This window comes from Amblyomma maculatum, unplaced genomic scaffold (assembly GCF_055883805.1).
Source record: "Amblyomma maculatum isolate TAMU_Amacu unplaced genomic scaffold, ASM5588380v1 scaffold_13, whole genome shotgun sequence".
NCBI classification, from domain to species: domain Eukaryota; kingdom Metazoa; phylum Arthropoda; class Arachnida; order Ixodida; family Ixodidae; genus Amblyomma; species Amblyomma maculatum.
The window spans coordinates 16803133-16817876 of NW_028146738.1; the positions used below are offsets into that span (position 1 = coordinate 16803133).

The 14744-nt window shown below is 47.2% G+C and overlaps 1 protein-coding gene across 1 annotated transcript in view; it reads right to left on the minus strand.

Annotated features, from left to right (window-relative positions):
- The window catches only part of LOC146172288 (uncharacterized), a 47637-nt gene extending 34101 nt beyond the window's left edge, over positions 1-13536 (minus strand). The window contains exons 1-2 of the mRNA XM_084585732.1: positions 13085-13536; positions 3636-3716 (exon numbers count right to left, since the gene is read on the minus strand). Of these exons, the coding sequence (XP_084441858.1) occupies positions 3636-3716; positions 13085-13240 (237 nt within the window). The 5' untranslated portion in view covers positions 13241-13536. The remainder of the gene's footprint in view (positions 1-3635; positions 3717-13084) is intronic.
- Between the last annotated feature and the right edge of the window lie 1208 nt (positions 13537-14744).

Sequence of the window (14744 nt, forward strand, 5' to 3'; positions counted from 1 at the left end):
GCATAGATCTATACGGTCCCCTTCCTACAACTTCAGCTGGCAACCGCTGGATTATCGTGGCAGTGGATCATCTAACCCGCTACACTGAGACATCATCATTGCCCTCTGCTTCCGCACGCGACGTGGCTGCCTTTATTCTGAAAAACCTGGTTCTTCGCCATGGTGCCCCTCGCGAACTGCTCAGTGACCGCGGACGCGTTTTCTTATCAGACGCTCTTGAGGCTCTCCTGAAAGAATGCCGCATCATACACCGCACCGCTACCTCGTACCACCCTCAGACGAATGGACTGACAGAACGTTTTAACCGCACTCTCGGTGACATGCTGGCTATGTACGTGAACACCGACCATTCCAATTGGGACCAAGTTCTACCGTTTGTTACTTACGCATATAACACCGCGACACAGGCCACTACTGGATTCTCTCCATTCTTTCTCCTTTACGGGCGCGAGCCACCCTGTACTATGGACACACTTTTTCCCTACCGCCCTGACGTTTCCGAATCTTCCCCGCTATCCGATGCCGTCACGTACGCAGAAGAATGCCGTCAGCTCGCCCGCTCTCTCACAACAGAAAATCAGTGGCAACAAAAATACCTCCGTGATACCGGCGAATCTTCGTCATATCTCCCGAACTCTCTGGTGTGGCTCTGGGTGCCCTCCACAACCCCTGGCCTTTCAAAGAAGTTTCTTGCTCGCTACCACGGGCCATATAGGGTCCTCCAGCAAACATCTGCAGTCAACTACGTAGTTGAGCCCGTCACGCCCTCTGCGGACTTGCGTCGCCGTGGTCGTGAAACAGTTCACGTGAACCGATTGAAGCCATTCTATGACCCCGCTGTGCTTTCCGCGCCATAAGTCGCCAGGATGGCTCCTTTTTTTACCCGGGGGGAAAATGTACTGTGATAGTCATCGCCATCGACATGCACCTGTGCGTTGTGCGACGAAGACGAAGTACGCTGGGCTCGCCGTTGCAAGGTCCTGTCCTCACAGCTCTCCATCTGAGCTTCAATAAACGCCCTATTACAATATATATATGTGAAGGGGAAAATGAGGGTACTCGTTATAATACATGAAGCGGCCGATGTAGCTCAGTTGGAAGAGCACCGGACGCGATATTCGGAGGTCGTGGGTTCGGTCCCCACCATCGGCACGCTGTTTTTTCTTCTACTTTGGGTTTATCTTTCCCCTAGACAGATTACATTACTGATTTATGTGATTACCGAAGTAAAAATTAAAAAAAAAAGACAAAGTACAATCCCCAATGCTTTCCTTGGCCTCACCGACTGTTGGCTTCTTGCCTTCACACACACACACACACACACACACACACACACACACACACACACACACACACACACACACACACACACACACACACACACACACACACACACACACACACACACACACACACACACACACACACACACACACACACACACACACACACACACACACACACACACACACACACACACACACACACACACACACACACACACACACACACACACACACACACACACACACACACACACACACACACACACACACACACACACACACACACACACACACACACACACACACACACACACACACACACACACACACACACACACACACACACACACACACACACACACACACACACACACACACACACACACACACACACACACACACACACACACACACACACACACACACACACACACACACACACACACACACAGTGACAGCGCCTAGTCTTCGTTTGCAGGGAAAAGGCGAGCTGACCACCGGCTTTACCGGACCAGAAGCTTGGAGCGATGCTTTAAGGTGGACAATGGCTTACACCTTCATTACCATTACCGCCATTCTACGCCATCAGAGGCACGGTTGAACCTCGTCACCAGAAGGCCTGGGGGGTTAATTTTAGTGATGCCTTCTGCTTCGGGCGGCTCCCGAGACTACCACGAGCCGATCCGCTTGTACCTTTCTCAGTGGGCACTATTACCAAGCTGATTAGACCTGCCTTAGCGATTGTTTAAAGAGTTGCGGAGCTCGGAATCACGCAGCGTGTAAAAAACCAGATGGCTCTTTCACCATGATTTTACGCAGTTCTTGTAAATATCTCGGGCGCCCAGAGGACATAGGTTCCAATTGATAATTACATTTAACTCAAAGCCAAGAAAGAATGGCATAATTTTTTTTTTCATACGAGCTCCGAAAGAAATTTTAGGGCAAGTTTTTGCCCCGGGGATGTTTTTTTCCTAGTTGCCGCTTCCTCAGGGGCAGTTTCTTCCGGGGACGTTTTTACCTACACCCAAGAAATATATGACAAAATTTTAGTGTGCAAGCAGCAGGGCTTCAAACTTTTCAGCTTTTTTTTTTTTCAACTTTTTGAAAGGACAGAAACGGCGTTTTCCACTATAGTGACACCATTTTTTATTTCGAGAAAAATACTGCATATCTTAAAAGCTAAGGTTCATTCCTTGCGTCCAGACTATTTACCATCGTATGAAAATTTCATTGAAAGCAAAAAAAAAAAAAATATGATCACGGGAGCTATTACTGTTCTCTGAACACATCCATAGGCTACGGCAGCACTACCGCTCTCTGAAACTTGACAATAGCGCCAATGGTTGCTGCTTCTTGCTGAATGAGGCTATCATTATCGGAAGGGAAAAAATAAAAAGCTAGACTAGAAAGGGAGATTTTGGAAGCGGGACGTGCGCGCAAATTTGGGTTTTTATCGTCTTGGCTTGACCTTTTTTTCTTTGACATGCAGATGCTGCTACGGGTGCTTTCACACTAAACCTTAGTTGCTAGTTGCAGCTCCTGTCCGCGCAAAAATGGCGGACCAACTGGCCCAAAACTTTCCTTTGAACCTAATGCCAGCTGTGATGATGCATATTTTGTAGCGCAAGGGCAGTTCTGGCCAAATAGCGCCATCGAATAAGGCGCTCTTTCGCTTCCTTCCTAGACCCGCTTCCCAAGTAGGTCACTGTAGATAAGCCGTCACCACCGGGATCTTGACAAGACCAGCGTGCCACAGCAGCCAACTTCACGATTACCGGTTGGGCAATAAAGGATCAGCAAATGAAGCTGCGAGCGCAGACTTGAGTCTAGCTTCGAGATGCCCCCTCGTCACTTTACTCAAGCTGGTGCGCGCAGATTAATCTGCTGATTATCGCTCATCCAGCTTTTGCGACGCCCGCTGCTGCTGGGAAAGAGGGTCATGCCTTGTTAAATTTTTGGAGATGAGGGATAAGCTGGCTACCAGGGGCCGTAGTATCTAACGTCCCATTTCGTATCCATTCGATCATCTGCCATTGGTTGGGTGACGAATCCGCGGCTTTCAAGCGCTCGTGGGAAGCGACCGCACATCAGCAATGGCGTAGCCAGTGGTTAGCCGGCGCGTGGGGAGAGAGGCGATGGCCGTCGCTGACGGAAGGAACCGCTATCTTGTGATTTCTCATGAAACGAAGCCGCCCGACCATGCCGACTCAAATAATGTATCAGGACTAGGAGAATTCGAAACGGAAAGTAGAAGTTAGAGATTACACCCCCATGAAATGTTTGCTAGTGCACGACAACAGCTCTTTCACCAAAATCTGCTGCAGCTAAAAGGCGAACCCATTTCCTTACCAGGCTGACGTACTGGTGCGGGTCGCGGCACTGAGACCGTTGCTTCAATACTGTCGCAGCTATGCAACCCAGGGGGATATTCTGGAAGAAAGCATGCCACAAAAAAAGCCTGTAAACCACCCGAGTGTGCAAGTCATGCAGGCATAACTAAATATGCAGCCTGTATGCTGAACAAAGGGAAAAAATCAAAACGTTGCAGTAGTATGTGCGCAGGCCAGATTTACACGAAGTATAAAACTTAAATTTGCACGTTTCGGATGGTCGCTCTACAGCCGCTAAAGAAAAATCAGATACCGATAAGCCGAGCATTACATGGCAAATTGAATGCGCTTGGCAGAGACAGCCACTACTAACCGTACGCAAGCTGCCAAGGTTAATGTGGGATTCGCACCCCGAAGTTGCATGTAGTCTGCCTAAGAAGCGTCCAGTCGGCGTTCTTCAGCACCCACCGACATCTCACAGCCCAGGGACTTTTGCATTTCACGACGAGGAGTGACATGCGTCGTCTGGACTTCATCCCTTGACCGTGAGGTCATCAGCCGAGTGTCAGAACAGGTGAGCGAATTCGAGCTATTAAACCGCACTCAGCTACTCCCTCCCTAACCGCCTGCCTCGTACATGTCGTTCAGCCCACACTTGTTGACGCCGCACTCAGTAACAGAAGTAGAAAACCAGCTTCACCTCGTATTTTGAGCTGTAAAAGATACCAGTGAAGAATGCGTTCACCGGGGCGAAAATTCTTGCTGCGCATTTGTGGCCATGCGGTACAGGTGGCTTCGAGCGTGGATGTATACAGAACATGCGAAAGCGGCGGGCATATTGCTTCCCAATGCGAGGCACATGCACGCAGCGAGGGTCCGGCGAGTCCATCCCGCAGTTTGGATGCCTGCTTTATCGCCAGCACGGGCGAAGCGGCGAGTTTACACAGCGTTCGTTAGGGGCGCTTTTAATGCCAGAATTTATCCTGGAGAAAGCAACCCCTGGTCATTGCCGGCACCCCGCTCCCTTCATCAAGGATGCGACCGCGTTCAAAGTGCGTGCTCTTAGATGTTGTTGTGTTGGGTTTAGTGGCGCATAAGCAACTGAGGCTATCATGCGCCACCTTCAAGGTTAAGAGTGCTGCATTTATGTAATTGAAACTTACATTCTGTTTAGAACATTGGCTTCTATTAAAAACCTGAAAACACAGGGCAAATAAACGAGCGCATTTTCACCTAAAAGCAAGGTTGGATGAAGAGGAATGTGTTGTTTTTAAAGCTGTGTAAAATGTTTTTTTTCTTAGTTGTTCAAGTTGTCTGCATGAGATTGAAATGTAGGTGACTTAGCTCGTGTCCGCATGAATCACACAGGGGCTTATCCTGTTTAGTTAAAATGAAGCTATGTGTTAAATGTGTGTGTCCTATGCGAAGACGACATAAAGCCATTTCTTTGAAACGTTCAAGGTGGGTACTCGACTTCCACTATTCTATCCCAGGCTTTATGAGGTGTAGCTTGTTATTTGCTTCAGTGTTCCAAGTGGACTGCCATTTTTGCATCAGTTTACTTTGTACCAATCTCATGCAGTCTTGAGATGGTATCTGCACTTCTTTTACTTTCTTGTCTCGAGCTTTGGCAGCGCACATATCTGCTTTTTCATTACCTTGGATTCCTACATGATTGGGTACCCAGCAAATTTTTATGCTTCGTCCTTCATTTGTAAGTGTTGCTATTCTGTGTATGACGTTTCCCAGTATTGGTATATCTGCATTTCTTGGGTGAAGGGCTGTAACTATACTTAAGGAATCTGTGTAAATAATACTTCTCCTGAGGTTTTCTTTTATTTTTTTCTCTATGGCAACAGAGACAGCATAACATTCAGCAGTAAAGATGGACGCGCACTGTGGAAGTCTTATTTCCTCCCATTCGCCTTGAACAGCTGCGCTTCCGACATAATGATCTGTTTTCGAGCCATCCGTGTAAAGGTCCGTGAAGCTACTGCATTTTTCTTTCAGCTGAAGGAATTCTTGTATGATGTGCTCTTGTGGGGTTATTGTTTTTTGGAACTGTGTGAGAGAGAGGTCGCAGACTGCAGGGACTAGGTACCAAGGAGGCAAAGGGTTAGGTCTTGCTTCGCTTAGAGGTTCTTCAACAGTCACGGCGTCGTGCTGTTAAGGTCGCCATTAAACCACGGTAAAAGAGCTGGACATGTACGGGAAAGGTACAAGCTTACATGCATACATACGAGAGGTGTTCAATAATTCCTCTACTTATATAAGGAAGAATGAAGAGAGCGAGTGAAAAGAAGTCAGATCATTTCAGGATATGCATAGGAAGCCAGAGCTCGAGTTCTTACCAGTTAAATGGGATTCCAGCTCTGTAATGCAAAGTGTCAGCGCGTGAAGTAACCGACGCGCGAGGTTTCAAAGAAACTGCTCGACCAGGGGCAAAACTAGTTTGTAAAGTTTCTTACTAAAGATAAGATAACTTTATCTTATCTTTTAATTTATCGAAGATAAAGATACTTGAACATATGTTCGCATTTTATGGGGAAGCTCCCCCTTTTACCACAATGCAAACCTTTGGAGTAAACAGTTTAAGTTAGAAATAGTCTATCAGAAGCTAACACTAGACGCCCTGCAAACGCGACTTATAAAAGAACGAAATTCAAAGAGCAAGAATTAGCCGTTATCTAAAATGTTTATTATTGAGAAAACATGCTGGAAACGTCGTGACAGCAGTTTTCTGGAGCATGAACGGGCTTCTGCTTTAGAATTTATACGAGAAAATACTATCTCATAAATGGAGACACCTAAGCACGCTCACTCGCTGCTTCACGACAGACAAAGAGGTCGAAAAATTCCTCTGTAGGCGTGGCACTCATTTTTGACAACGCGTGCAATGCTCATGTCACGAAAAGCTTTGGTTGCCATCCAACGTTGAGAGTTCCAGCAGCTAAGGTAATTTAACAAAAGGGGGATGGAGAGGTCGGCCGGCGGTAAGGTGGCCTGTCCTGCTACTCCACACAGGGGAGGGGGGAGCCAGAGCAAGGGAGAGAGAGTGTGAATGGAGGATAATGTTACAGTACTGCAGTGTAATGTCTTGCGGTGGTTCGAGTTGTTGAGGAGACTACGCACATACTTGGCGACACTCATATCGCTCACCATGCAGGAGCACACTCCATACGTGTTCCGGTAAAAATGTCCCGAAAAAAGAAAAAAAAAAAAAACGTTCCCGAAGTAAATGTACCCGGAAGAAGTCCTTTGCGAGGTAGGAAAAAATGTCCCCAAACGGGTGCGATCAAACCTACTGGGACGCAAAGGTTCGCCTTCCCTTGTGCCCGGCTTATCACTGTTAAACTTCTTTTACCATCAACGGCTTTTACCGATTTTATTTTACATCCTCAGTGGTTCCAGCTTCAAGTTAGTTTGTTTTATTTGCACCGTACTTTTTTTTTTTTATTTCCACGTGCTATATGACGCAGATTGAGTTTCCCCGTGGCGTGCTGCAATATTGTATAACACAGCGCTTTCACCCATCTGATCTGAAGTGGTCAAACGGCGAAACATCAAACTTATGCGTGGCGTTCATAACAAAAATATTGATGGTAGCAGAAAATTATTTGCAGAGGGCAAGTACCTTTCTGGATCATTCTGGGCTTCAACGGCATCACTGGTCGAAGTGTTTCTAGTGTAATGTTTCATGACATGACCTGCGCTGAAATGTCGCCTTCACTGCCACCAACGCCCATCCCCAGAACATCTGCGAAGGTCTTCCAGTGACCCCTCCTACCATGCATGATTCTCAGAAACTCCTAGTTCGACCAGTCGAATGCATGTTTCCAAATGAGTAATACTACCCAGCCGATGAGACCCGTCTTACTAAGCGCCTAAAAAGCAGGAGAACTGGGGGACAAGACAATTTTTTTTTTCTTAAATGAGTTCGAACAAAAACTAATTCCCGAGACAAAATTTTAGCGTGGGGACATTTTTCCCTAGGGGCCGCCTCTTCAGGAGCCTTTCCTTCCGGGGACGTTTTTACTTGCACCTATTCCATACGTATCAGCTATCACAGCACACACACACGGCGATACAGTTGCAGAGAACCCTGTGCTTTTATATGCCGGCACAAACGAGTGAACATGCACTGCACCAAAAAGCTAAAAGTGCACATTCACATGTTCCGGTACAAACGCGTATGTACAGTCTTTGCCAAAAGTAACCAGGCTGCTCCGAAGGCTGCCGGAGCAGGCGCGCGGCCGTGTGGCGGCGTTGCGCTCGCTGGCGCTTGTCGCTGCTCGTTAGCTCAGAGGGTGAAACAGCTCCCCCTCCCCCTCGTTCTCTGGATGATGAAAACTAAGCGCGTATGGTGTGCGGGCTTCTTTTTCACGTGTGCGAAGCCCGGTTGGGCCCGGCGAGGGCACTCAGTAAAGCAACGGTGCTGCCCCTTTGAAGCAGATATAATTATACAGTGAAAAAACGAGTCTTATAAGTGGTTGCGTTCTGTCATCCGCTGCTGAAACGCACAAGCACAATTGCGCTTTTCTGCATGTTTGATGCGCCTGTAAAATAAGGGTTGATAACGCACCTCGAAATTTCAATATGCTTCTTTCGAGGTGCCATGCGTCCTACACAAAGATAGTATGGAAAAGCTTGTGAATCATTTGAAGCCCACTTATCTCTCTTTTAGGTTTGCAAAGCGTATGTTAGTGCCTTGGGTAAGATTTGTATAAATTAATACATTGACTGATTCTAATGAGTTTTTGCATTTGGGGTTTAAGTAACAAACTATAATGAAACCTTCCTCAAGCTTAGCCATTAGGCGCACATGATTACTCTCAATCGCGGAACACTTGATTTCGGGGCAACACTGTCTCGAAAGCCTAGCACATTCGTCCTAGAAGCGAACAAGAGCTCGCCGTGCGCACTATCAACTGTTTTTTGTTAACCGCAGTTACCAAGAAGAGCGAATAGCACTGCCGTTAAACTGAGCGTCATCGAATGCAGCGTACATATCACACAAACCTAGGTTTGATCATCCGAAGAGTGAGAGTTAGGGTACGAAGCTACGTCAGCTGCGGCACCCTCGGAGCTGACGAGCACAGGCAGGCGCCAGCGAACGCAACGCCGCCTCACGACCGCGCGCCTACTCCGGCAGCCTTCGGAGCAGCCGGGTTAGTTTTGGCAAAGACGGTACAGCCTCTGCCAAAAGTGTAGAGCCCAGGGGGCCGCTTCTGAGCCGTGTAGTGGCGCTAATTTAGCATAAATGGAGGTCCTTCCCCATTATAGAGGCTAAGGCAAAAAAATCTTATCACCAAGAGATTGAGGAACGCAAGAAATGCATTACAAGCCGCAGGAAGTGGCTCACAAGCAGACCCCCAGGGCTCTACACTTTTGACAAAGACTGTACATGGGGTACGCATTGTAAACAATATACTTGAGCTCAACACAGAAAACGCAAGTCACAGGCGGGAATCAAGGCCTTCACTGCGTCTCAGTTTCAGCTTTGCCCTACCGCATACAATAGTTCTGTCGGAGAGAAGGCGGCTGTCGAGCTGCCTGAGAGCAGTTTCCGTGGCCCTCCTCCTACCACTGCAGTGAGGGCACTCGCCGATAACAATTGAAACTGACTGTCCTGGTTGGCTTCAACTCCAATCTTGTGGGGGGGTAGCGTTTCGTGTACAGTCGCAATCAATATGAAGGTGATCGCGGGAGCTTCGATCGGTGGGCCTTTCAAGCCGCATAGCGGCCTATTTTGGAACTGCGAAGATAATGATTGCGTTGCCTTCTTGCTCTCCTACACTCTCCCGGGCTACAAGCACCACCCTCCTGACTAACTCGCCGGCTTTTTTTTCTACGCACGACTGCTGCGGACACGATTTTGCTGACGCGGCCTGCGGACGCGGTTTGCGCGGATGCTACTGCGGACAGAAAGAAATCTAAAATAGCGAAGTAACGCTTCCGTACGTCATCGCACCCTGTTTGAGGACACGTAAAAAAAGAAAAATTGTCACTAGCTAGATGGGAGTGTCAGCTGTTGCAGGAATAGCGAAAAGAGAGAGAGGAGCTACCAAGATGTTTCCCTCGCCACGGAAGGTGATGACGTAACGTGGCGCTGTTCCTTGTCTCTGTTGCGGCTCGAGCGATCACCTTCATATTGATTGCGACTGTACGCGACGCCAAGCCATAACCGATGGAGCAGAGTTCCCTGCCGTCGCATACGTTAAATTGTATAGGTGAAGTAAGATGCGGTCCTGCTGATGGCTCACGTCACTCCAGTGTAACTGCGTTAAATGCCAGCCTGCAATAAATGAGCCAGTAAAGATTCAACATCACTGCTCGAGAAATATCTGTTTGGAAGCTTGACCAGCGTGAGCCAGCTTCTCAACTTCGCACACAGAAATGGAATCGAATTTATGAATCCGTGAGACCGCATGAGCGCTGATGCGGAAGCATTTTTCTTTTTCTGTACCGCGTTCGGAGTTCGGTATCCACTGGAACTTGGTTCTGGAGTCGCGTTCGTATGCACCAGGTGGCGAAAGTACAATTTCCCCGATTAGCTGTTCGTATGTGTTTGGTTTCACGTACAGGTGCGGACAAAAGTGAACGGAGCGCCCAGCCCAAGAAAAAAAAAAAACCGAGGGTCAGCGCCGCCTAGACGAGCCAGCCGAAAACAAAAATCGTCACGCGCGTCTGCCCGCCCCCTGCCGGTGCGACCCTCCTTTTGCTCCGCATTATTGTCACTGTACTGGCCTACGGCAAAACTAGGTGCCCACGGCAAAACTACAAATGAGGCGGTACAGGGAGATATGGGCTGGGCATCTTTCGGAGTACGGGAAGCTCAGAGTAAAATATTATATGAGGAACGCCTGAGAAAATTGGACAGTAACAGATGGGCAGCTATAGTATTTAAATACCTGTACTTAAAAAGAGTTGACTCACAATGGAGGAAAAGAACTAGGAAACTAACTAGTAAGTATGCTAGTCACAAGGACGGAGAATTAAAGAGCATTAAGCAACAGGTGAAAAACACAGAAGGTAAAAATGGGATAAATTCGATGGAAAAGAAACAGTGTGAAATTATACCGAAAGTGGAAAATGCAGATCAAGAAGGAAGATTTCCTTGATACCTCAAAAGGCAGTGCCCTCCTTCTTGAAGCTATATAAGGGTGCCTTAGAACACGCAGCTACAAAACGAAATTTAACAATGGAGATGACGCATGTGCTGTATGTGGAAACTCCAGTGAAACAATTGACCATATTATACTCGAATGTAATGGTATCCATCCGGAAGTCGATGCAGGCGCAATGAGTGTTCCTGAAGCTCTGGGGTTTAGAGATAACAGTGGCCGGGTGAATAAACCGGCGGTGGAAACTAGCAAAAAAAGACTGGAAGATTGGTGGCTTAAAAGCAGAGAAGTGACATAATGTTAGTAATGTAGGAACAAAAATTTAATAAACAGAATGATGGTTTAGTTAACCATTGATTATAGGGAGAAAAATGTACATGATAGCTACTGCTACCACCCCGTTTCAAAGGGGACGCTCCTATATTCCATCCATCCATTTCTGTCATAGATTAGGTGGAAAGGCGGTAGAGCAGCACCTCCCCGGTTTGATGTATGCAGACGATATTGTGCTGCTAGCTGAGAGTCTGGAAGAATTGCAAACTCTAGTTAAGTATTGCGGAGACGAAGGGGACGCTCTAGGCTTCAGTTTCAGCGCAGTTAAGTCGGGTCTGATGATTTTCAACGCCTCAACCGATCGGGGTCTTAAAATACAAGGCCGTGAAATACCTAGAGTAGCAGAATACAAATATCTGGGGGTATGGGTAGACGAAGGATTGGCATACATTGGAAAGCATGAGCAATCACTTAAGGCCAAAGAGCAAAGAAATGCCGGGATAATGAAGCATAGGGCATTGTGGGGATACAACAGGTATGAGGTTTTGAGGGGTATTTGGAAAGGAATTAAGGTGTCCGGGCTTACTTTCGGAAATGCGGTTTTGTGTAAAGTCAGGGGTACAGTCGACAATAGAAATAAATCAAAGATCCGTTGGACGATTAGCACTAGGTGCCCACGGCAAAACCACAAATAAGGCGGTACAGGGAGATATGGATTAGGAATCTTTCGAAGTATGGGAAGTTCAGAGTAAAATATTATATGAAAAACGCCTGAGGAAATTGGACAATAGCAAATGGGCAGCTAAAGTATTTAAATACCTATACCTAAAAAGCGTTGACTCACAATAGAGGAAAAGAACTAGGAAACTAAGTAAGTATGCAAGTCACAAGGACGGAGAAATAAAGAGCGTTAAGCCACAGGTGATAAACACAGAAGGTAACAATTGGATAAATTCGATGGAAAGGAAACAGTGTGGAATTATACCGAAAGTGGAAAAGACTGATCAGGAAGGAAGCTTTCTTTGATAACTCAAGAGGCAGTGCCCTACTTTTTGAAGCTAGATCAGGGTGCTTTAGAACACAGCTACAAATAGAAATTTAACAATGAAGACGCATGTGCTGTATGTGGTAACTCCAGTGATACAATTAACCATATTATTCTCGAAGGTAATGGTATCCATCCGGAAGTCGATGCAGGCGCAGTCGCTCTTCCTGAAGCTTTGGGGTTTAGAGATAACAGTGGCCGGGTGAATAAACCGGCGGTGGAAGCTAGCAAAAAAAGACTGGAAGATTGGTGGCTTAAAAACAGAAAAGTGACACTGTTAGTAATGTAGAAACAAAAATTCAATAATTAAAATGATGGTATAGTTAACCAATCTAAAACGATAATTAAGATATAGAGAAAAATGAGCATGATAGCTACTGCTGCCACCCCGTTTCCACGGGGACGCTCCTATATTCCATCCATATATCCATTCTTGGGCGGGCGCTCCGTTTAGTTCTGTCCGCACATCTACAGTAAGTTTTTATTATCTGCAATGCAGGGCTTGAGTCGCAGAATACTTTCGATTGAATTCCAACTGCCTATCGGCACTAACCATGCAACTGCGTTATACGCCTAATTTGCGAGTTTCATTTAACTATATATGCAATTAGAGCTTTGTAAGTACATTATATTCGTATGGCTCAAGCTCCTTCCTGAAAATAGTTTTTTTTTTTGTTTGTTTTAGGAAATTCCCATTCTCGGGAGTTCTTTAAAGTGCTCCCTGAGCCCCAGGTATATCAAAACCGATTGGATGCATGCACGCCCGTTCTCTTGCATATACAATCCTGAAGAATCGGGGTTCCTGCAGGCGCGGAACTTTCAGCTTTTCAAGTTCACACACAGAAATGACATCGAAATTATAAATCAATGGGACTTCATAACTCCGCTTTTTTTTTTTTTTTTTACAATGCCGAAGCCCTTATTCACTACGCATACAGCGCATGAGCAGTCCTGTCCTTGAGGAGCTGTTTCAGAAGTTCTAGGCGCCGTCTTTTGTTCGGTGAAGAGGTTAATCACTGTACTCACAGTTACACCCAGGAGGACGCTGACGCCAAATTCGAAGCCATCTTCGTGGTTCATTCTGAGCAACATCGCTGACATGCACTGCAAAACGCCCGCCAGGCCCTGAACCAAAGCGGACGCACTCCTGAAGCACTCGACCGCATTGCAGGAACACTTCATAGATGCGCGTCCAACCGACCGAAATCTGGGTGCGTCTACCTAGGTGCCTACCACGGACGTAACTAAATCAGCTGCCCTCAGGATCAGTACAGCGTACGCCCATCGAACCCAAAGTCCACCACAGGGCGCGTCACGGTTCGTAGCTAACCCAAGTCACAGCGCCGCGCCCTTCTTCGCACATGCGTGCAGGGTGAAGCCACGCTCTTCGGCACGCGTAACACAGGGCGCCCCATAATCGTCAACAGCATCACACTGGTTCCCCGCATCGCCGTTCACGTGAGTGGCGGCTAAGACGCTACGAAAGGAAAGCGGGGCCAGTCCTCCCTCATTTTTCTGATCTCCAAGCACGATAATCATCACCGGATAGAAGCCACCTTGCTTAACGTGCGTGCAGCCAGTGACAGCGAGCCTTTGTCAGCAGTTTTGATTGCGATCGAAAAGGCGATTAGAGCTGCAGTGAATGTGATAAAGGACGCCTCAGTAGCGTGCCCGGCGCAAAGTGCCGAGGTGTGATAACAGTGTGGTGACGTTGCACAAGGTTCGAACCCTCGTGGCCTATATCAAGTTACGTCACGGACGTCGTTTTGTGGTGCAGAACGCAGCTTTATCAGAGCAAGCCGACACAGAAAATGATAAGCCGATTAGATTTGCCTGAAGCCTTTCGCCGTGCTTCATGCATTGCAGAATGGCCGCCTCTGTGACGCGCAAGTGCAGGTGAAGATAGAATAATAATAATAATAATAATAATAATAATAATAATAATAATAATAATAATAACAATAATAATAATAATTATTATTATTATTAGATAGAAGGGGCGATCAGGAAATTGTGGGCGGGGATGCAGAACGGTGAAGAAAGAACGGTGCGTGCGCAGAGTTTACCGACGGGTAAAATAAGTACATATACATATGGTTTGGTTTGTGGGGTTTAACGTCCCAAAACAACTCAGGTTATGAGAGACGCAAGTAGTATCGTGCGCAAAAGTGGGGAGACAACGGCTTCGGCGGCTGCAGGGACGCACCGCGTCGCTGCTATCTTGCGCTGCTTGCTCGCTGCAAGAGTACTCGTCGTGACGCAAGAGTTTCCCTCGCTCTCGGTATGGCGCTTATCATGACTGACAAACTTCCAGTGTGGAATGATAAGCGCCAGCCCGAGAGCGAGGGAAAGTCTTGCGTCACGCCGGGCACTCTCGAAGCGAGCGAGCCGCGCGAGATAGCAGCGATGCGGTGCGTCCCCGCAGCCGCTCCGGCCGCCGAAGCCGTGGTCTCCCGACTTTTGCGCACTATGGTACATACATATGAATGATTGAATGAATGAATGAATGCCAACAGTCAGCGGAGCCAAGGAAAACGCATGGGATAGTTTAATTAAGCTTTCGCTGCTGACCTGATTAGCACTGAAATAATTTATGGAGAAAATAATTAAATACGAAGTAGAAGAAAAAAATTCCGAGCACTGCAGAATCTGCAGTGGAGAAATGCGAAAGCTTGAGCGCTGCTGC